Source organism: Herpailurus yagouaroundi, unplaced genomic scaffold (genome assembly GCF_014898765.1).
Source record: "Herpailurus yagouaroundi ecotype Mexico unplaced genomic scaffold, PumYag 216, whole genome shotgun sequence".
Lineage (NCBI taxonomy): Eukaryota > Metazoa > Chordata > Mammalia > Carnivora > Felidae > Herpailurus > Herpailurus yagouaroundi.
In genome coordinates this window covers 5,570,623-5,593,681 of record NW_024412447.1, presented here as the reverse complement: position 1 = coordinate 5,593,681, position 23,059 = coordinate 5,570,623, and the positions used below count along the sequence as shown (strand labels likewise).

The 23,059-nt window shown below is 46.6% G+C and overlaps 1 protein-coding gene and 1 pseudogene across 2 annotated transcripts; one reads left to right on the top strand and one right to left on the bottom strand.

Moving 5' to 3' along the window:
- Positions 1–712: 712 nt before the first annotated feature.
- Positions 713–22,922, bottom strand: LOC121017576 (uncharacterized). Of its 2 annotated transcripts, XM_040455875.1 has the most exons (5): positions 22,815–22,922; positions 13,702–13,941; positions 12,474–12,586; positions 3,093–3,176; positions 713–2,924 (listed from the first exon to the last, which is right to left on the bottom strand). In XM_040455875.1, exons 2-5 carry the CDS (start codon positions 13,873–13,875, stop codon positions 2,435–2,437), a joined length of 861 nt encoding a protein of 286 aa, XP_040311809.1. In that variant the 5' UTR covers positions 13,876–13,941; positions 22,815–22,922; the 3' UTR covers positions 713–2,434. The 2 variants fall into 2 exon arrangements, 1 of the variants encoding a protein (XP_040311809.1); XR_005784818.1 differs by lacking the exons at positions 713–2,924; positions 3,093–3,176; positions 12,474–12,586; positions 13,702–13,941 and adding an exon at positions 22,010–22,670.
- Positions 14,870–15,431, top strand: LOC121017434 (40S ribosomal protein S17-like; annotated as a pseudogene).
- Positions 22,923–23,059: the final 137 nt, after the last annotated feature.

Sequence of the window (23,059 nt, the reverse complement as noted above, 5' to 3'; positions counted from 1 at the left end):
TAGGTATAGGTATAGGTATAGGTAGATATACAGATATATAGATAGGGATAGGGATATAGATACAGATATCGCCTACCTGCTCTGGTTCTCTGGAGAACCTGACTAATATAGTTTCCTTTTTGTGCCTGAAAACTCCTCCTTTTCAAGAGATTTTGTTCCCCTTTCCCCTCAATGTGCCATCACTATTCTGTAAACATTACAAGGTGAGAAGCAATTAATTCAACTGCAAGAAACAGGCAGTTCCTACTTGGAGATCAGATGTCTGCCCTCTGTTTTAACTGGAAGTTTCTACAGAGGGAACCACTTGAGCTTCGTTGGTGTGAAAATGACAATGCCGTCCCAGATTTCTGATTTACTCCGTGAAAAGGTCTGACACGTGGCCCATGGTTCTGGACACAGGAGTTCTCACCTGCAAACCCGAGTCTGTCCTGAATCACCTGCATTCTAATGAGAATGTCCCGTCCTGGTGGACCGCTGCATGAAAGTACAAAAAACCTCAATTTTCCTCATGAGGCCCCAGGATGACAGCTTTCTCATTAACATTTTCCTCAGGCCTAGCTTAAATGAGAGTCACTCCGCCCCGAAACGGAGAGGTCCTCAACTCCTGACAGGTGGAGCCTTCCCCTCGCTCCCCCACAGGGGCTCTGTGCCCTCCTGCCATCTCCAGCAGGTCACAGACAGTGGAGGGCGGCCCCACAGGACTTCCAAGAGCCGCCTGTGAGTGTCTAATCCCAGCTCCTTGCTCAGCGACACCACGCTGGTAGCTTGGAACCAGCCATACCATTCCTGGGAAGCCCGTTGGCCTGAGACCACAAAACTGCAAACGAGAGGAATAAGGACATCCCCGGTCTCTGGAAAGTTCCGACTCACTACCTCTGGGACTCCAGGAAACCAGCCTTCATGGCCCCATGTCACGGGCAGGTGGGCCAATACCCTTCTCCTTAAGGTGTCCTCACCCTCGCTGTCCCACACAAGCCTACATGGCTCCCCAAGACGGGACCAGCTAGACCCCGGGGGACTCAAGGGTATGGTCCCATACCCACACTCTGTTCCCACGTAGTCCCCAGCGTGCTGGAGGCTTTTTCTTTCTCGCTTTTTCTTTCTCAGGTATGGTCCCAGTACAGAGTGGCCTCTTTGATTTTACCAACAGAACCTTGTTTCCTAGATGCCGTGAGACCCAGGAAAGCCCGGCCTGTAGGCTGCACCTGCAGTGGGTCTATGCAGGGGCATGCCAGAGCAGAAGGTGCAGGGAGGTCACCTTGCTGAGTTAGACCGGATGGGCAGGGGCAGGTGAACCGGCTCATGACGGAGGGCATCATCACATGTCTCAGTCCAGGCTCCCGACCCCCATCAGCACAGCCCCACGCAAGACCCCACTTCTGTCTGTCTGTGAGCCCCACCTCACCCCTTCCACGGACAACCTCCTGGTGGGTTCCACATATGCACTTTTATTCACGGGCATGCAGAAACACCTGTGTTGTTGCCCATGGTGATGGACCTTCTGGTCCTCCCTGTTTTTAGGCGACACGAGGCTTGGAGATACTGCTGTGTGTACGTCCAACCCATCACCCCTGAGTGCTGCACAACATCCTGAGGTGTGTTTCTGACCACCTTGCATCTGGGGCATCTCCCTCCTTGTGCGTAAATGCCAGTGCGAGGAGCATCCTGGGACGCACTCTCTTAGGGACCGGCGCAAACTGCCCTGGCACAGTGAGCATCTTCTGTGTGCCAGGTGCCCTGGGTGTGCCATCTCAGGTACATCCTCCACGGACGCAGAGGTGTCCCTTTTTCACCTGCCAGTGGTGGGAATGATCGACCCAGGCTGATGATTGGGTGAGGACATGGCTGGGAGGGTTTCGAGATGCTGTTCTGTGTCAGAACTCAGTAATTCCGGGAAGCCGCCTCGAAGAGGATGTACACGGACCGATGGTAGACCAGGGATCACCTGAGAGACTGTGTACCAAGAGTAGACGTTTCCCCCGCCAAGTCCCACACCATCCTTAGCCAGGTGACAATTCGAAACATTTCTCTTTAGGGAAAGCTGAGTGACATTGGGTCCCTAACTAATGAGCCAGCTCACCCTCCAGTGGAAGCCTCCTGTTGTTGAGAAAATGGGGGTGCCTGTAAGAGCGACAAGCTAGAAGGGATGGGAACCCAAGCTGGGGAGGGGGGGCAGCTAGCTTCACAGCCAGAAGGGAGAAGGCACGATTCTTCCACCTCGACAGCAGGAATGCAGAGAGGTGCAGGCGGGGGCAGGTAGGGAGCTCACTCTGCTGGCTTGGAATTTCTCGATGAAGTCAGATGTGGCTCCACAGAGCAGAAGGGAGGGAGGGCGGGAGCGAGGGCGGCTCCGGGAGAAGAGGAGAGGAGGTATGAAGTCGTCTGTGCAGAGAGTGGGAGTAGAGTGGGAGAGAGTGGGCTGCCGGGAGCACCCCTAGGTCCGTGAGCATGAATTTACAATGGAAGGAGTCTCACTGATCGAGTGCTTCCTCCCCCTCCCCCAGCCCCCTGGGGGATGCTGGGTTGGGGAGGGGGGCAGGTGCAGGTGCAAGAGCAGAAGACAGCCGAGGGCGAGGGCGGTGATCACACGGGAGCAAGAGTGAGGACGGCAGTGTTTCAGGGAGACTGTGACGCGAGCCCTGGACGGCCGGAGGAGCTGCCTGGGCAGGTGCCGGGACGGTGAGGTTCCTCGAAGCCTTCCTCCCACAAGGGGGCAGGGTCCCTGATCGCAGCGTGTTGGCGGAGATCGCTGGAGGTGAGCAAGTGGAGGTAGAGAGAAGCCACGGAGGAGTATGGCCATCTGTAGGGCCGTCGGGAAGAGAGCAGGTGGAGCGGGGAGGAAACAGCAGGAGCTGAGGTCTTCGGTGACCACACGGCCAGCGGACGGCAGCCACCGGGAGGGGCGGCAGGTGATACGGCTGGGTCTAGAACAAGAAGGGAAGAGACACGTCTTAGAAGCGACCTTGGCAAGCATGGAGGAGGCTGACCCCAACCTTAGATTTGGGGGCTTGTGGAGCGTCAGAGAAGAAAGCCTACCCCACCTCCCACCCCTCCACCCCCTCCCGTGGAGGGCAGCAGGGGAAGCAGTGAACCTGGTAAGAGCGAGGAGAACCTTCCCAGAAGAGGTCGAGGCCCGAGGCTCGGGGAGTCTGCTGGCTGCACATGGCGACATCAGTCTAGCCGGGAAAGGTGAGCGGGACAGAGAAGAGAACATGCCTTGAGTCAGATTAGAGAAGGCACAGGTCTGGAAGGAGGGTCTGCGGCGCCGCGGGGCTTGGTCCCTTGCAGGTGGCCGAATTAACAGGGGAAGCAAAGCATGATGGGACTAGCCCTCTAGGACCCTCCACCCACACCCCCACACACATAATCACGCCCAGCCCTGGGTTTGAATATTGCCCGAGCTTCAGGCAACTGCTGGGGTGACAGCTCCCCCTGGTGGCTGAGGCAAGAAGTTCTACAGAGAGCATCCCCAAACTTGCAGCTGGAGACCCCGAGGCAACGGGTCCCCAAGTGCCTGCAGCTGAGGGAGTGGGGCAGTGCTAACAACGAGGCCCAGGTGCACAACCCATTCCTTTCCCATTTGTTACCTGTGGGAAGATTCCAGCCCAATAAATTCGCTGTCCGGAATAAAACCCAAGAATCCCCCAAACTCCAAATGTGTCTCTTCTGCCCGGTGTATTATCTGTACACGAGTGGCTTAAAACCTGTTACCCTTGAGGGGCGCCTGGGTGCCTCAGTCAGTTGGGCGTCTGACTTCGGCTCAGGTCATGATCTCAGGGTTCGTGAGTTCGAGCCCCGCGTCGGGCTCTGTGCTGACAGCTCAGAGCCTGGAGTCCGTTTCCGATTCTGTGTCTCCCTCTCTTTGTGCCCCTCCCCAGCTTGCACACTCTCTTTCTCTCTCTCTCTCTCTCTCTCTCTCTCTCTCTCAAATAAATAAAACATTTAAAAAATTTTTTAAAACCTGTTACCCTTGAGAAAGAAAATGTATCGCCCTCCGATGGTAGGAGTTTTCATTTAGGAACGCTCTTGATTGAATAGACGTGAGTGTGGGGCACCAGCATCGGAATTTCCCTCCAACATTTTCTTACAAATATGTATTTTCAAACTTAATGGAAGATCAGAAGAATTTTACTGACCCTCCGTTCCTCTGTCCATCCAACAAGCCGTCTTATTTTTTGATGCATTTCACAATGGGTTGTGAGATGAGTACATTTCACCCGTAAATACTTCAGCACAAATGTTATTAACCAGACACCAATATTTGTTTCCAGTCTGTTTCCCCCCCCCCCCATGCTTTGAGGCAAAATATTCATAAAATCACAACCTCAAGGGTACCATTCAACCGACTTTGACAAATACATACACCTCTGTAACCCATATTCCCATCAGGACAGAACAGTAGCATCACCCCAGAAAGGTCCCTCCTGCCTCTTCCCCGTGAACCTACCATTCCTCTATCCCAGGCATGTTCTGATTGCTCCCATCACAGATTAGTGTTTGCCTGTTCTAGAACCTACTATAAATAGAATTATAAGGTACAGACTCCTTGGCACAGTAGCACCGAAATTTCCAAAGTGGCCCAGGTGATACTAATGGGCCAGCAGGGCTAGGAACATCTTCCCTGCGTTACAAATGAGAAAACTGAGGCTCAAACTGATTTTTTTTTTGGGGGGGGGGTGTTAGGTCACAGTTCATTGGCTATAGATGCAGACTAGAATTCAGGTCTCCTTGTTGATAGCCCTCTGTTTACTTTGCAAACAGGGGCCACTAGTGGTTCTCAAACTTCAGCATCCATCAGAATCCCTGGAGGGCTGGGTAGATTCCATCGGACTGGGGTGGGGCCCAAGAATCTGATTTCTAACAAGTTCCCAGGTAACAATGATGCTGCTGGCCCAGGGACCACACTTAAGAACCACTGTTCTGAAAGCCAGGTGTAAGATATATTATTGGAAACCGAGGGTGTCATTTCTACAGCTGGCCAAAATGGGTGAGTGTCATGACAACTAAGAGTTGGGGGCGGGGCATGAAATACTGATGGTGGCCACATTACAGGGGGGTGTCCTCATCCCAAGCTGGCTTTGTTTCTTTTTTTTAATGTTTATTTTTTGAGAGGCCTTGCACGTGAGTGGGAGAGGAGGAGACAGAGGATCCAGAGTGGGCTCTGTCCTGAGACCAGAGAGGCTGATGCAGTGCTTGAACTCACAAACCATGAGATCGTGACCTGAACCGAAGTCAGATGCTTAACCGAGCTGGCTTTCTTAAGATCTTCCCCAAGGTCTGTATTCAGCAGTCACTCTAAGGACTTATTTTTGTGTGTTTCAGCAAAAGTGCCCCCATTTCACATCATTTTCTCTTTAATGGGGAGAAGTCCTCCTCTCTCCTGGTTGAATCATTTTTATGAGTGCCTCAGCTGATGCCAGGGCCCCTCTTCCCTCCAGCTGAGTTTATCTGGTCATTTTTAAGACCCACTACTACTTCCAAAGTCTGAGGGCAGCCTGGACGAAGCTACCCTTCAGGACAGAACCCCCACACACTTTTAGGAGGTGCTTTTAAGGCAACACGCCATATAATTTTGTTTTAATTTTTTTTAATGTTTATTTTTGAGAGAGAGACAGAGACAGAGCACAAGCAGGCAATGGGCAGAGAGAGAGGGAGACACAGAATCCGAAGCAGGCTCCAGGCTCTGAGCTGTCAGCACGGAGCCCGACGCGGGGCTCGAACCCATGAACTGCGACGTCATGACCTGAGCTGAAGTCGGACGCTTAACCGAGCCACCCAGGTGCCCCCACACCATATAATTTTTAATTTTCACATTTATGAATTGATTTTAACGTGCCTAAAGAAAGTAGGGAACCCGTGAATTTACGCCTTTGACATATTAAACTGTTTCCTCTTTGAATAAATTTAAATTTAGAAAAGGAATTGATTTGAAGAAGCAATACAGACAGACTAAAAAGTCAGATGTTTGTAGGTATGTGAAAGCATATGAAAGCATATGAAGCATATGAAAGCATATGAGGTTTGAGAATCTCTGCTTCAGCAGATTCCAGAAAACAGGGGCTATGGAGTCTCAAGGAACAGTGTGTCCTGTGAGGAAAACTCACATCCTTTTCCTGCAACCTTTAAATTATTGAAAAGAAACATAAAAACAACTCCAGGATTTTTTTGCATTTGTATTTTGTGACTTATTTTGCATATTGGTCTTAATATCTTATAATAACTTGCTTATTTTCTTTAAAATATGTGAATTTATTTGCTGTAATTTTAAAGTGATTTTTATAACATTCTGGGACAAGCATTCTTTTTCCTTAAGGAACACATTTTCAATGTTATAATGAAAGCCAGCTGAAATATACAATTCTGCATATAGAAAATTACCTTAGAGACAAATTTTCAATATCTTTTACTTCTAAATGAGTTGTATTGTTATTAAAAAGTAACCTTATTCAATTGTGTTTATTTCCTTATTTTACACTCCCCCTCATTCCATATAGATGTGAGACAACCCTAGAGAGAACACATATGATAAAATAAAAATTTTTAAACTAAGACTGGACATTAAAAGTAGGAAGTCAAGGGGTGCCTGGGTGGCTCAGTCAGTTGGGCGCCCGACTTTAGCTCAGGGCATGATCTCATGGTCTGTGGGTTCAAGCCCCGCATCAGCTCTGTGCTGACAGCTCAGAGCCTGGAGCCTGCTTCGGATTCTGTTTCCCTCTCGCTCTGTCCCTCCCCCACTCATGCTCTGTCTCTCTCCGTCTCTCAAAAATGAATAAATGTTTTTTAAAAATTAAAAGTAGGAAGTCAATGTGGGGGAAAGTAAAAACACAAATATGCAGGTCCTCCAGACCCAAGTGGTTAATGGACTATAGTTGAGTTTCTAATTTGACTCTGAGCTCCCTGGCAGCTAAAGAGAAAAAAGACGCTGCACGACCTTTTCATTATTTTCATTTTGGGGGAAAAGGAAGCATGTTCATTTCCTCACGGAAAGCAGAGCTTTTCCCAGGATTTAGCAAAAGATGAGATTCATCAGTAACATCCATCGCCACACAGTACAATTCTTTTATTTTGATGAGAACTTTTTTTTAAGTTTTATTTATTTTATTTATTCCTTAAAAACAGGAATCTCGACACCTAGCATGGGACTCAAACTCACAACCCCGAGATCAAGAGTCACACCCTCCTCTGTCTGAGCCAGCTGGGCACCCAAGGTGAAACTGATTAGGATGGAGGGAGCCTTGCATGATATAATGGATCACGCCCTTGACGTTCCTAGAGCAAGGAGAACAAAACTCCTCTGACACCATCAAAGGTAAGCTAGCCACATCGTTTTCCATAATTCTCATCTAAAGTCCTTAGAATCAGCCCTGTGTGTATATAACGCTACACTTAAAAGTCTCTCTTTGGGACATCTGTGTGGCTCAGTCAGTTAAGTGTCCGACTTCAGCTCAGGTCATGATCTCACGGTTCATGGGTTCAAGCCCCGCGTCAGGCTCTGTGCTGATAGCACAGAGCCTGGAGCCCACTTCAGATTCTGTATCTCCCTCTCTTTCTGCCTCTCTCTGTCTCTCAAAGATAAGTAAACATTTTTAAAAAAATTAAGTCTCTCTTTATAACCAACCAAAGTGTTTTGAGACATTAAACTGTTGATACATCAACTCTTCTCAAATTTATACTCTCCTAGCACCTGGCTTATATATTCAGTGCCTCCCATACATCTTCGCTTGGAGTCTAATGGACATTTTATCATTTTTGTTAATGTTTGTTTCTTTTAAGAGAGACAGAGAGGGGGTGGGAGAGAGAGAGAGAGAGAGAGAGAGAGAGAGAGAGAGAGAGAGAATCCCAAGCAGGCTCGGTGCTGTCAGTGCGGAGCCCGAGGCGGGGCTCAAACTCCCAAACCGTGAGATCATGACCTGAACCGAAACCGAGTCAAGCGCTTAACTGACGGGGCCACCCTGGCGCCCCTAGAAAAGAGGTTCTTAATCTATTTCTGTGGTGTTCTAGAAGACTATGAAATTACTTTCAAACTTTTTCCAAGGAGGGTCCCTATAGCCTGCACCAGGTTGTCAAAAGATACCTCTAAAACAGATCAAGAACAACTGATTCAGGAAGAAGGGAAGTTTGGGCAGGTCAGGTTGAAGGCCAGAACCCACAGCTGGTATTAATTAGGGACTAAAGGCTAGCAGGTGAGTCACTTCACCTCGCTTCCTCAGGATCCTCACCTATACATTGGGCTTGCAGTGGGGATCAACCTGGCAGGTGCTCTCTACACTGGCAAGCACTCACTTAGGAGAGCTGAGCTGGCCAAGGAAGGGTGTGCCTCGCTCACCTGCACAGCCAGCGCGCCATCTAGTGGGCACAGCGGGCAGTCCAGACAGCTGGCACACCTCTGGCCCTCCTGGGTCCCAGGCAGCAGCTGGCTGGGAAGGTTTAAGGGGCTCCAAGTCTGTGCAAACCGTAGAGCAAGACAGGCCTTTTGCCTTCCCTGCAGAGCAGAGGGGAACTATAGGGGTAGGCTTCCTGGGACAATCTTTCTGTCCACCCGTATCTCTCTGGTTCACAGGGACAGGACTGGGCAAGAGAAGTGAGGGAGGAAATTGACTCAGCACAAAACTTAAGGGAATGCCAAACGATTCAGTAATCAAGTTATCTTCCTGCAATGTTTTAGAAAATCTAATGCAAAAAGGATCTATGATGAACAAAATAGCAAATGCTCAAATATAGACAGGATCGGTTTTCCCGATCTTTCTACCCATCTCAGGCTTCGGTAGTGCTCCCAGGGCATGTTACGGATCCTGTGCCTCATCAGCCTGGTCTCAGGAGAGCCCCGGAGGGTCAAAAGGCCCCTACCTGCTGCACCAGCCAGGTGACCAGGCTGAGCCAGAGCCTGGGTCCCGCAGCATACCATAACCAACAAATGCATGACCCTTGGGCACCTGGATGGCTCAGTTGGTTAAGAGTCTGACTTCGACTCAGGTCATGATCTCACAGTTCGTGCGTTCGAGCCCCACGTCAGACTCTGTGCTGACAGCTCAGAGCCTGGAGCCTGCTTCAGATTCTGTGTCTCCTTCTCTCCCTGCCCTTCCCTTGCTTGTACTCTCTCTCTCTCCCTCAAAATAAATAAACATTAAAAAAATTTTTTTAATCAAAAAAAAATTGTATGACCCTGGAGAAAATGGCAAATTTCAGCCCCAAAGGGGACGCTTCATTTAGATGGGGAAGGAGACTGATTCAAATTCTTTCTTCATGGGGTGCCTGGGAGGCTCAGTTGGTTAAGCGTCCGACTCTTGAATTCAGCTCAGGTCATGATCTCAGGGCTGTGGGATCGAGCCGCACATCATCGAGCCCCACCATATTGGGCTCCACGTGGAGCCTGCTTAAGATCCTCTGTCTCCCTCTCTCTCTGCCTCTTCCTCTCCCCTGCCCCCCCCCTCTCTATAAAAAAAAAAAGAGACAAAAGATCTCTCTTGAGTGATGGAGGGAGGCACAGAACTAGGGGCTGACCCTGCCTTCAAGGGGCCCACCATCTTTTAGCTGAGACCATGCATGGACTGGAGAGCAGAATATGAGAAGATTATCCGGTTAGACTTTGAAATAACAACAGGGTAACACTTTACTGTAGCAAAGTGACAGGATGACCCCTGAGGACTTTCCCTGCCCTGAGATTCTCGGTGTCTCCACAGATAAGTCATTGCACAGAGTTAACACTCATGGACTTGGTGTCCTTCACCCACTCCGCAGAGGCGCAGCCAGGGTGGTAGCATTTCTCTCCAAGGCAAACAGAGCCGCCTCCTTATCTGTCTGTGTTTACTGATGATGTCACATCCGTCCGGGTGTCCTGATCCATGTGACTCAAGGGTGAGCTGCTGGTTAAGGTGAGTCATACCTTGACCCACCCAACCAGGCAAGAATCTGGCTCCAGGAGGGACCCAGTCACTGGAGGACTAAGCTGGATGAAACCCTGCAGATGAATCAGAGCGTCTGACACAAGGAATGTCAGCGAAGGGGCATCCCATTTCCCTGTGGCAGCTTCTGTCAATGCCACGTGTGTAAAGCTCCCAGTATCTCATTGCAAAGTCAGGCCAGGAACAATGTTTTCAAAAGGCAGAGAGGGGAGAGGGGAGAGGGGCATGGCATGGAAAGCTGGGCCAAACCGGGTTGGAAAGAATCAGGTCACTGAGACCTGAGATTTGAGTGTGGGCCCAAATGCCAGCAGCCTGCCCCACTTCTTCCAAAGTCATTTTCTCCAAATGGTGGCTTGGGAGCCACAGGGGGGCCCCAGGTCAGACTCTTAATGAACCGAACCACCCAGGTGCCCGAGGGTCAGGCAACTGTTGGTTACGGTAGGCCGCTGGACCCCAGGCTCTGGCTCAGCCTGGTTATCTGGTCGCCTTCTCTACTATCACTACTGCTAAAGATCAGTGATTTGGTTGGCTGGGTGGGCCAGCAAAACAAGTGACAAATCAGGAAGTGTTCACTCTTCAAAAAGTAATAGTAATAATAAAACTTGAAATACGCCCACAACGTAGTTGTACAGCCCTCGAGGGGTGTGGAAATTCCGTGTGACTTTGCAACCAGGCTCTGGAGCCTGAGGCGGGGGGTGAAAGAGTAGGCCGGCCCATCCCAGGGTGAGCCGCATTCTGTTGACAGTGAAAGGGAATGATCTGGAGATCAAAGGCAGCTGTGAAGGGGACCGGGTGGGCAAGCCGCAGCCTCAGAATAGGGACGCATGTCCTTCCCTCTGCCTCCACTAAGACAGCTCCAGCCGGGCCTCCTCCTGGCCAGCAGCCCTAGCACCGGTGACTTCCTGGTCTACGCAACTGATTCTCCCTCCTGTGTATTCGGTGGGGAGCCTGGCGAGGTCGCTGCATCTCTGGAGAAGCGCCGTAGGGGAAAGCATGGCCCTCACCGCCCTCAGGGTCCCCTGGAATACTGTCTGCCCCCATTCCTATTGATTAGGACACACAGGTCCAAGAACGTGACGTGACTTGCTCCGAGCCACACAGTATCCGTTATCACTGAGACTAGAAACTAACCTCCCCGCCATGTTGGGCACACTGTTGTTACCCCCATCACATTCCAATAGCAGCGGGAGACCCTGGCCGCCAAGTCGCAACGGGGACAGGCCCAGGAGCCCAGGCCTACCCTGAGGTCAGGCTTACTACAGCCTTACGCTACAAGGCATGAATTCTGCTCCTCTTTCCCAGCTGCCATTTCTACCCGGGCGAAGGAGCACGGCGTCTGCCTTCAAGAGTCTACTCAATAGCCCAACAGCCAGGTCAAGCAGAATAAAAGGAAATGCAGACCCCCAGATATCTTGTCTGCTTAATATCAAAGAACCAAATGTTTTACAACCCAAGGATCTTTGAATGATACTTTGCACCAAAATCCCATCTCCTTCTGCGTTTGGAAGAAAGCCACCGATACAGAGGTAATCTTCCAAGAGTTATGAACTCAATTATAGGCCAAGAGATGGATCACCTTTTTAGCTAATAATAACACGCGGATACTTTTCTTTTTGTGGCCTCCGGGGATATTGTCATTGTCGTTGCTTTGTGGGAGCAATGACTGCCTTAAAAGCAAAGTGGATGATTTATTTCTAGAAGGCTTTTATTTGCCAACTTTGAAAAATGATTCAGAAATGTATTTCTTGGAAAGTGGGCGTAAAATCACGTTCTTTGATTAAAGTAAAAGTACTTTTAAAAAGTGGCTTAAGGATGTAAATTCACAGACAATTTTCTAGGATTTTCCAGGAGAGTCCCGATTTTAATATTTCCTGCTTTGGTCTCCATAATCATATTCTTATTTGGCAGTCCCCAGATCTTTCGGCTTTATTTCTAAAATATGGTCATCCTCCAAATGAAGACATTTAAATGTATCAAAAGTTTCAAGAAGCGCTTTCTCATCTTTTGGATTTTTCGTGTGAAGATTCGTTATGTTTGCATATGTTGACTTCAACACAATCACAAATTTTCCCAACTTTTATATTATTTTTTAAAATTGTTTTTAGCATTTATTTATTTTTGAGAGAGAAGGAAAGACAGAGTGTCAGCAGGGGCAGGGGAGGGGCAGAGAGAGAGGGAGACGCAGAATCTGAAGCCGGCTCCAGGCTCCGCGCTGCCAGCACAGAGTCCGACGCGGGGCTCAAACTCATGAACCGCGAGATCATGACCCGAGCCCAAGTCGGATGCTTAACTGACCGAGCCACTCACGTACCCCTAATTTTCCCAGATTTTAATTACAATATGTCACTTAGGGATGCTTTCAGCTGTAAAGAACAGAAAACTCAGGGCTCACATGCTGTCAGGGACCCCTTCTCTCTCTTTCCACACACCAAGCTCAATTTGTTGACACCCAGTCTCATTCGTTGCTTGGAGCTCACAAGATGGCTTGCATGGACATCACATCTGCTTTCTAGGAAGTTATTAAGGGGTCAAGCAAACAATTGCCCAAGCCCCAAATATTTTGCCTTTTACCTTCTCAGTAGACCTTTGTTCATTTCCTTTGTCTCTTTGGCCAGAACGTTGTCTATTTTGTCACTCCCCATTGCAAGAGAGACCAGAAATTCAAGCTTCTTGCTCTCTACACCCTATAACAGAAAAAGGGGGTGGAGTATCTGATGTCATACGCCTGCTTGTTGTTTTACCAAGGCTACAGTAACTGCAGCCTTTAAATATCTCTAAATACAACAGATAATGCATGGGAGGTATGATTTTAATTGGGTGAGTGCATCCTTTGAGAGCATTAAAATAGTGAAGCTCTTTCCACCATGGATTTGTGACTGCTACTTCTGGGCCCAGAGTACTGCCTGACATCATAGCCAAACGCATGCTTAAAGTTTTATAGCGATCAGATACTAATGGGACATTACAAACTGGCTTAAGTGGCAAAATCTGCCTTTTGGACTCAGCAAAGTTCCCATTGATTCTTAAGCCTTCTTTTGCTTCTTGGTCAATGTCAATGTTAGGGACATTTTTAAAGAAACACGTAATGACTAGTCAAGGTTTTTGCTTAATTATTTATAATTGCACGCATTTGCCTAATGGAAATTTTCATTTTATGCTGAATTTCAAGATCCTCGGGGCTAATACTTCCCCTTTTAGCGAAATGGTTGCATTCCTTCATCATTTATTGCTCTCTTGGATCCATGAAAACTCAGAGTCAGAGTGGTGGGACACTGATAGACCAAGAGAAAGGTTACAGACGGTCTGAGCTGTTCTGGAAACAAATTCACTAGAAATGCCCAGGGCCCGGGGTTGAAGGGGCCCGTGTGGTGAGGTGGCAGCTGGAAGGCACGTGGACACAAACATGGGTGTGTAATCAGATGGAGATGCAGACAAAAAGTTCATCCGAGACAAGCCTTTGCTCCCCCTGAAAGAAAGCGTCCAAAGACAAACTGTCCTAGCTGGAAAGATATTCCCTTCTGTTCCACCCCCTCAGCACCCCCTGCTGTTCATTTTGGGGAATTGCTTGACAATCCTGTTTGCCTTCTGGCTTCGTTACTATGGCCGCAGCAACAGAGGAAAGGACAGGAGAATGGTCTATCTGGCTCAACAGATCCCTGTCAAAGCACTTCAGAGTATCTTTTCCCAAGTCTTCCCTCCAAGAAAAAGCCCCAACTAAAGGTAAAATTGTTCCAGACCTTACTGCGCTTGTCTATCGAGGTAAAATGTTGGGCACGCTGTGCAAGAATTTAAGTCTTGCCGAGAGGAAATTTGCAGACATGGTCGATGTTTGGCATTTGCTAAATACAGAAAACAAGGCTGCATGGGAAGAGAAAGTCTGGAACTTTCTCTGCTGATATTTTTTCCTTGGAAAAATAAAAGACAAGGCAAATGAAGAGAGGCCAGGCCGATCCACTTGCACAAAGGCAACCATTTCCCCGCGAAGCCAAGGCACTGAGGGGTTTTGGGGACAACAGACGAGTGTCTCTTCCTTTCCGCCCTGGGAAAAGTAAAGAATGTTCGGGTTATCTTGGCTTCGGGCAAATAGCCTCTCCTCACAGAGGCCAATCTGCACCTGGAGAATAAGACTTCAGAATAAGTGCTGTGGACAGGACTTTAAAAAAAAGAAAAAAAAAAAATCAGAGAATTTTAGAACTGAGAGTAATCTGAGGACCAACCACCCTAATCGGGACGTGAAAAAACAGACCAAGAAGTGGAAAATGCCTTGCCCGGTCCTACATACTGATAAAGGGAATGTGATCCTTGGCCTCCTAGCCCAGTGCTTATCACCCCCAGAAGCAGCCTCAAAGGGAGACTACAAAGGCCCTTTCAGGCTTCTGGCAGACTGTACAACCCAGAATTCCTCCAGTTACAAATACTTGAAATGACATATAAAATGTAACAAAAATATTTTAACACGCAGCCGAGGTTTGGGGGGTCGGGGGGGGGCGGGGAGAAGGCAACAACAGATGCCAAAAACACAAAGGGAAGAAAACCAAGCGCCCAGGACAGATGATATAGCAGCCCTTATGGGTGTGGAGGGGAGTGTTAGAGCTGAAAACTGGCCCAAATGGTCAGATGTTTCCAATATTATAGAAGTTCTACCTGTATAGGGACTTGGGACCTGTACAAGACGGCGAGTAGACAGTAAGACCCATTCACACAGATGGGATCCTCAGAAGACTGCATGCCAGTAAGAGAGGTGCTAGAAGGTACTTTCCAGCCCAGGGAGAGGACAGAGGAATTTGGCTTCATTGGGGGGTTTAGTAGAAGAAAATAGTATCCTAAGAGAAATTAACCCACCAAACCTATGACACGGGGCAGGGGCAGAGTCTGAATTTTATACCCTCCCTTGGTAATCTTCTTGGAGGGCCTGGCAGGAACAAATGCAAAGCTTTCCTGGAGGAACACTTTATAACCCAGGCCACATGGGGTTTTTCCAGACAAAGTGGATCACCATGCAAGATGACCTCATAATAATTACCAGATCCACCAACGTGGGCTACGTTCGCACCAACACCGTGAAGAAGGTGGCCCGGGTCATCACTGAGAAGTACTACACATGCCTAGGCAATGACTCCCACGCCAATAAGTACGTGTGCAAGGAGACCACCGCTATTGCCAGCAAGAACCTCTACAGCGAGATAGCAGTTGATGTCACTCAACGGATGAAGCAGATTCAGAGAGGCCCGGTAAGCGGGATCTCCATTAAGTTGCAGAAGGAAGAGAGAAAGGAGAGATCATTATGTTCCTGAGGTCTCAGTCCTGGATCAGGAGATCAGTGAAGTAGATCCTGACACTGAGGAAATGTTGAAGCTCTTGGACTTTGGCAGTCTGTCCAGCCTGCAGGTCACACAGCCTACAGTTGGCATGAACTCCAGGACACCACGTGACTCTTTCTGCTGTGCTGCGATATCGTCAATAAACCTTGGACGAAAACAACAACAACAAATTCCCAAAACGGATAAAGAAAGTTGTGATTCGCCATGATAGAGCATGCACAGCAAACACAACCATGGCTAAACGAAACAATAAATAACCAAACCAGACAAAGTAAAACAAACAAACAGAAATGACACAGAACTATCTGGGAGAAACTATAAAATAACATTGCAAGTGATTACAGAGAAGAAGGAATAGAAACCATAAGGAAATAACATCTGAAAAAGAAACAGAAAGACCCTATAAAAAGAGATTAGATTCATGGTTTTAGAACTGCCCACAAAGCAAAGTTCAGATCTAGGTGGCTTCCCTGGTGAATGCTACCAAACATTCAAGGAAAAATAAATACCAATTCTTCATAAACCCTTCCAAAGAACAGAAGATGAGGGAACATTTCCCAATTCCTTCTATAGGATCAGTATTGCCCTAATATCAAAATCAGTCAAAGACATCACAAGAAAACAACACATCAATGTCCCTTATGATACAAATGTAAGAATCATCAATAAAATACTAGCAAACTGAATCCAGCAATGATAAAAAGGATTATACACCATGACTAAGGGGAATGTATCCCAGGAATGCAAGGGTGATACAAAATACGAAAGTTCAATCATTGTAATACACTGAATCGACAGAACAAAGGACCAAAAACCCATGATCATCTCACAAGACACAGAAAAAGCATTGGGAAAAAAATTAACACTTTCATTATAATACACTTGACAAACTAGGAATAGAAGGGAATTTCCTCAATCTGATAACAAGGTTACCAGATAAATACATAAAAATCAATTATATTTCTGTACATTCTCAACAAGCAATCTGAAAATGAAAATAAGAAAACCGTTCAATTTACATTAGCATCAAAAATACTTAGGAATAAATTTAACAAAAGAAGTGTAAAACTTGTACTTTGTAAACCACAAACGACTGTTTGAAGAAATAAAGGACCTAGATAAATGGGCGGACATTCTATATTCATGGATCAGAAGACTTAACATTGTTAAGGTAGTAATACTTCCCAAATTGATCTACAGATCCAAGAAGACCATATCAAAATCCCAGATCCTTTTCCTGCATAAATTAACAGGCAAATACTAAAATTGATATGAAATACAAGGCACTCAGAGTAGCTAAAAACAATCTGAAGAAGACAAAGTTGGAGGACTCACAGTTTCCAATTTCAAGACTTAATGCAGAGCTACAGGAATCAAGACAGTATAGCATTGTTGTGGTAGGATAGGCGTATAGATCAACTGAACAGAATGGAAAGTCCAGAGATAAACCCTTACATTTATGGCCAATTAATTTTTGACAAGGGCACCAAGACAACTCAATGAGGTAAAGAATGATCTTTTGAACAAATGATGCTGGGACAACTGGATATCCACAAGCTAAAGGATGAGGTTGAGCCCCTTTCTTACACTATATCCAAAAGTTAACTTGAAATGTAGATCTAAATGTAAAACTATAGAACTCTTAGATGAACACATAATAACCCAAGGATGACCTTGGGTTAGGCAATGGTTTCTTATATGACACCAAAATCACAAGCAACAACAGAAAAAAATTTAGATAAATTGGATTTAAAATTAAAATTTTCAGGGGTGCCTGGGTGGCTCAGTTGGTTAAGCATCTGGACATGGTCCAGATTTAGTTCAGGACATGGTCTCACAGTTTGTGGAATTGAGCCCCACGCTGGGTTCTGCACTGTAAGCACAGGATTCTCTCTTTTCTCTCTCTCTGCCCCTGCCACCCCGCTCATGTGCACACATGCACCTCTCTCTCTCTCAAAATAAATAAACGTTAAAAAATTTGTATGTGTGTGCTTCAAAGGACACCATCACGGAGGTGAAAAGACAACCTACAGAATGGGAGAAAATATTTGTAAGTCGTACATCTGATAAGAGATATGTAAGAGACTCACATCCAGAATACATGAAGAACACTGGCAACTCAATAATCAGAAGATAAAATAACACAATTTAAAAATGGGTCAAAGATCTGAATAGACGGTCTCCAAAGATGATATGCAATAAGTGCATGAAAAGATACTCAACATCATTAGCCATTAGAGAATGCAAATCAAAACCACAAGATAGCAATTTACACCCAGGAGGAGGGCCTAAAACAAATGGACAACAAATGTTGACAAAGATGTGGGGAAATTGGAACCCTCATACATTGCTGGTGGAAGTGTAAAATGATGCAGCCACTTTGAAAAACCATTTGGCAGTTCTCAAAACTGTTCAGCATGGAAGGACCCTGCAAACGCACTCTCAGATGTGTACCTAAGAAACATAGAAACTTACATACAAATGTTCACAGCAGTGTTCGTCACAAAAACCAAAAAGTAGAAATAATCCAGATGTCCACTGATGGATGAGTGGATAAGCAAAAGTGGTATATGATGAAATATTGGAATATTATCCAGCAACTAAAAGGAACTCAGTCCTGATACATACTACAACACGGATGAACCTTGAAAGCACTATACTAAATGAAAGAAACCAATCACAAAAGACCACACATTCTATGATCCCATTTGTATGAAATGTTCAGAGTAGACAAATCTACAGAGACAGAAAGTGGCTCTAGTGGTTGTATAGGACTAGGAGACAGGGTTGAAGGAAGATGAAGACTAACAGCTAATCATTACAGGATTGCTTTTGGGGTGATGAAAATGTTCTAAAATTGAATGCCCAACTTCACGAATAACCTAAAGACCATTAAGTTGTACACTTTAAATAGATACATTGTATGGTATGTGAATTATAGCCCAATAAAGCTGTTTTTTTTTAACAGAAAGTGATAGTTGAAAGAGAACCAAGTAGAATTATAGAAATAAAAAAATATTGAAATTTAAAACTCAATGGGCAGATTAATTACACAGGAATTTGACACAGCCAAAGAAAGAATGAGTGATGCAGAGGATGATTCTGGAAAAATTATCCAGAATGCAACACAGTAAGATAAAGATGTGCAAAATATCAAAGAGAAGTCTGATTTCTATACCCAGGTAAACTATCAGTCAGTAGAGAGAGCCCTTTTAAAACTCCAGCTCTGATTTCATTACAAAATTAAGTGTTCATTGGCATAAGATACAAACAATAAACTATTAAAATGTCGGTTCTGAATAGCATGTCAACACTACAAAACAACATTTTCACAGTACTTGTTAGTAATTCAGGAACAGTAGAGAAGATGGATTAAGATTTGAGCTTTCTTAAATTTGAACAAAGTTGAAAAAATTGAGCAAAGTTGAAAAGCAGAAGTGGTTCAAATGCCATTGAAGTGACAAAATTGGCTTTCACATGTATTTTATGGAATCATTGAAAGCTTCATGGTCATATAGCATTTAAAATATATTAATGTATTTTGCATTTAACTCTTATTCTTAGAAGGACTTACATGAAAGGTGAATAAGCCACTATACTTTAGAGCCATTATTTAGTGTTTTTTTTTTAACGTTTATTTATTTTTGAGAGACAGGTGTGAGCAGGGGAGGGGCAGAGAGAGAAGGAGACACAGAATCCGAAGCAGGCACCAGGCTCTGAGCTGTCAGCACAGAGCCTGACACAGGGCTCAAACACACAAACTGAGAAATTATGACCTGAACCAAAGTCGGAGGCTTAACCAACAGAGCCACCCAGGTGTCCCTAGTGTTTTCATAAATAGAATGAGTATTTAACTTTTCTTGAGTGCTAACATTCTCAGATTGTCCATACAACAGTGACTGGATGTCTGCCATGCACTGCACATTGTAAAAAGTTCAGGAATTTTTCTCAAAATTTGTTTATGCCAATGCTTTGTTACCTTTTGGTATTTGGTGAATTGAATCTAATATCTGTATATTCTCACCAAGGACTTCAGACCCATCATCTGTTTTTGCAGTCTATTTTATCGTTTTTTGAAAGCTGGAAAAGCAAACCCCTGGCATAGTTGCTTTTTGTGAAATAAAGAGCCTCTTGACTACCTCATAAATGTATTTTCTTAGAACAGTTCTTGAGCACCTACTGTGTGCCAGGCACTGAGCCACCTGCAGAGAACCAGACAGGAGTCAGCCCTGCCCTCGTGATATTTGCATTCTAATGGGAGAATGGAGTGGAAAGAGACAATCAATAGAGAAATGAACAAGGAGAAGTTTAGCTAGTGTATTAGTTTCCAACAAATTACTACACATTTAGTGGCTCAAAACAACATGCATTTATTCTTTTACAGTTCTGGGGCAGAAGTGTGAGATGAGTTTCACAGGGCTGAGATCAAGGTGTCTGCAGAGGTAGTTCCTTCTGGAGGCTCCGATGGCAGGGTATGTATACTTGCCTTGCCAGCTCCTAGTGACCTCCTTGTTATTCCTTGGCTTGTGGCCCCTTCCTTGGTCTTCAAAATGCATCATGACAGGCTCTGCCTCTGTATCACCTCTCCTCCTCCCCCGACTTCTCCCATGTCCCTCTTATATGGACCTTTGTGACTACATCCAGTCCATCCAGATAATCCCAGATTATCCCCTCCTCTCAAAATCTTTGATCTCATTTGCAGAGTCTCTTTGCCATGTGAGTTAACATTCACAGTTTCCAAAGCTTGTACTTGGACAGCCTTGGGGAGCCATTCTCCAACCTACCATAGCAAGCGATAAGCACTATTAGAAAAGAACATGCCAAGGGGTGCCTGGGTGGCTCAGTCGGTTGAGCATCCGACTTGGGCTCAGGTCATGATCTCGTGGTTTGGGAGTTCAAGCCCCACATTGGGCTCTGTGCTGACAGCTTGGAGCCTGGAGCCTGCTTCGGATTCTGTGTCTCCCTCTCTCTCTGCCCCTCCCCTGCTCATGCTTTGTCTCTCTCTCTCTCTGTCAAAAATAAACAAACATTTAAAAAAAATTTTTTTTTAAAGAAAAGAACATGCCATGATAGAGAGGGTCTAAAATAACGTCTGCAGGTAGAGGGGTTAAGGAAGGCCCCTCTGAGGCTGCATCTAGGCTAAAATCCAAATTATGGGAAAATGCTGTGTGAGTGGGGGAAGCACATTCTGGGCTGAAGGAACAGCTTGTGAGAAACTCCATAGCAGAAGTGAACTTGGTGCCCTGGAGAAGGCAACGCACCTTGGACAGGGAGAAAGTTATAGAACAGCCAACGAGTCTCCAACTCACATTGCCTTTTCAGAATGGGAATACTTAAAGCCCCATCCTCCCTCTTGGCATTTCATATGGGAATTTGCCCCAAACTACTATCATATCGACAGAGACCTCTTGTGTCGCAAAGCAGAGTGGAATTCTCGTGTACGTCCTGGAGCATCCGGCAAGGCTGAGAGCCCCTTGTCAGCAAGTTCCGAAGAAAGTAAAACCTCAAAACAAGAGCCTGTTAGGAGTGTGGCTTTCAAAGTCTTAGTGATGTTGGCACCTGCGATTGCCTCTTACAAACTTTGTTAACATAAACAGGATTTTTACTTGTTTAAACTCAAGCAAAAGTTAAAAGAGGAAACCTTGGGTGCCTGCCCCTCGGGACCTGTGCAGGGCCCACCCTTCTTCAGGCCACTCGTGTTCTGGGTTGGGGGAGGGCCGCTGCAGGGCTTTCCCAGCAGATGGAAAACTGTTGGGCCAAGTGGCTTCTCCTCACCTTCTCCTGAGTCATTCCTTTCTATGGGTTTCACTTTCCTTGCCCAGAGCCTCAGGGAGTCTTAGTACAACTTCAAGTTCAGTTTCAAGTTTGCATGAAACCAACAAACGCACTTGAAGAGCCTAATACAACTGGCCTTTTGAAAGGTCTCCCACCTTTTCACACCAACAGCATCTTTGACTGTACCTCGACTACACCTTCCATTAGGGTCCTCCTTGAATTCTACTTCTTGCGTATGCATTAAGGGCTTCGGTCAAGGGCAGTTCATTTTGCGTTCCTGCATCCACACCTCCCAGCAGAGCGCCTGGCATGGAGCAGATAATCAATACTCATACTCTTGTTCAGCAAACAACTACCAGGCATCTATATGCTAACTACTAAGCTGAGAGCTGAATGGCACTATTCTTAATGTCTGTACAGACCAAGAAGACTTCTAAAGGAGCAGGATGGTCCCAACCAGGAAATTATTTCCATAAAGGAGAGTTAAATATAACAGAATATCTGTTTGTAGATTTGCATACAGTCATGAACCTGGTCCTTTGATCAAATATCAACCTTGGCAATCAAATCAGGCCATCTGAGATGCTTGCCAGTTTTAAGGTGGTTTGTTAATCTCTGTCTTTTCTGACTCTGAGCTACACTGCTGAGCTGTGGGGTGTTAAAGGTTAAGCCTCTGCTCTCTTTTCCAGCTCCTCGGTTGACTGACTGCCCTGCAGCAGAGAGTGAAATGACCCCATTCATCAGAAAGCACAAAGTCTTAGTTCTAAGACAAAAGGAGACCTGCAAAGTTAAGTCAGGGATTTTCAAGTTTAAATGAAAACCAGCAGACATATGTGAGGAGCCTAATGCATAACGATGGTAATTATAAGGTCATGAGTTCACCTCAATATGGCAAATGAAACCCAATTGGCATATCTTATGAACCAAATGCTAGAGATCTCTTAAGGAAGGAGGCAGTCACTTCCACTGCCTGAAACCTAGGGCTGATGTGTTATTTCCCCCAACACCTGAGAACACATAATCTTTTGGTTCCCAAGCATGATGTTTTATAACTTGTAAAACCCGGTAACATTGTCCCAGAGTCCAAGTGGTTGTCTCTGTTCTAAGTCCAGCCACATTTCATTCTCTTGGTGTTCTCATCTGGGACACACAGTGCCTTCTTTGTGTACATTTCCAATTGAACTTTATCACAAGAGCGGTTTAGAAGCCTCATATCCTAACAGCTCATAAAAGATGCAATTGCACCCAAATGGAAGCTTTTGAAAACCAGAATAAGACCTCCTTGTTGGGAGGATGTCTCAGATATTAAGCCGTGGCTCCTGTCTGAAGAAGACTGTTCTGGATCCTCAGGGTCTGGACTGGAGCTGGGGTGGAGAAGAGGACAGGGAGCATCAGGAGCCACACACCTGCTCACTGTAAGTGCTGAAAGGAAGAGTTACCTCCACAACACCTCAGCTCACCGTGGCTCTCTAAATCCAGTAACGATCTCCTGAATAGCACGGCTATGTAACATTAAAGGTCGTTCTTGATGTAAAGTTTAAAAATGTACTGCCGTTTCTGCGACCATATCTTGGCATTCATTAAGTTTCTAATCCAACAGGAGCTTCCAAAACTGCAGGTGGCAGCCTCCTTCCTCCATCTATGAGAGCCCCTGCCTTGGGATCCCTCAGGTCTTTAGGGTCAGCGAGAGGGGTGCGCAGGAAGGGCGTCAAGCAGCGAAATCAATACAACTGGGGGACGTGGGTCCCCCTTCCCGCAGCCTCCAAGAGACAGCACGGAGGGGCGCCCGCGGAAAGCGTGGGTCTTGGGGCCTCACCGTCCCCCCTGCGGGCTCTGTCCAAGTAGAACAGCATCGCGAGGTACCGATGCCTCGCGGGATCCGGGCGGCCGCGAGTCAGGAGCTCTCCACGGGCAGCAACGAGGCAAAGGGTGGCCGCCCCTCCTCCGGCGCTTCAGGTGGGGCCGCCCCGCCCTCTCGGCCCAGCTCGCCTCCGCCCCGCCCCCCCAGGCCACGCTGCCCCGCCCCCCCGGCTCGGCCCGCCTCCTCCCCGTCCCTCCACT

Coding starts and splice junctions, on each gene's coding strand:
- LOC121017576 (XM_040455875.1), bottom strand. CDS start 13,875: ATGGTTGCCTTTGTGCAAGTGGATCGGCCTGGCCTCTCTTCATTTGCC. Junction 12,587..13,701: donor TGTCTGCAAATTTCCTCTCG/GCAAGACTTAAA, acceptor TTTCTGTTATAG/GGTGTAGAGAGCAAGAAGCT. Junction 3,177..12,473: donor AACAAAGGTCTACTGAGAAG/GTAAAAGGCAAA, acceptor TTTCCCGGCTAG/ACTGATGTCGCCATGTGCAG.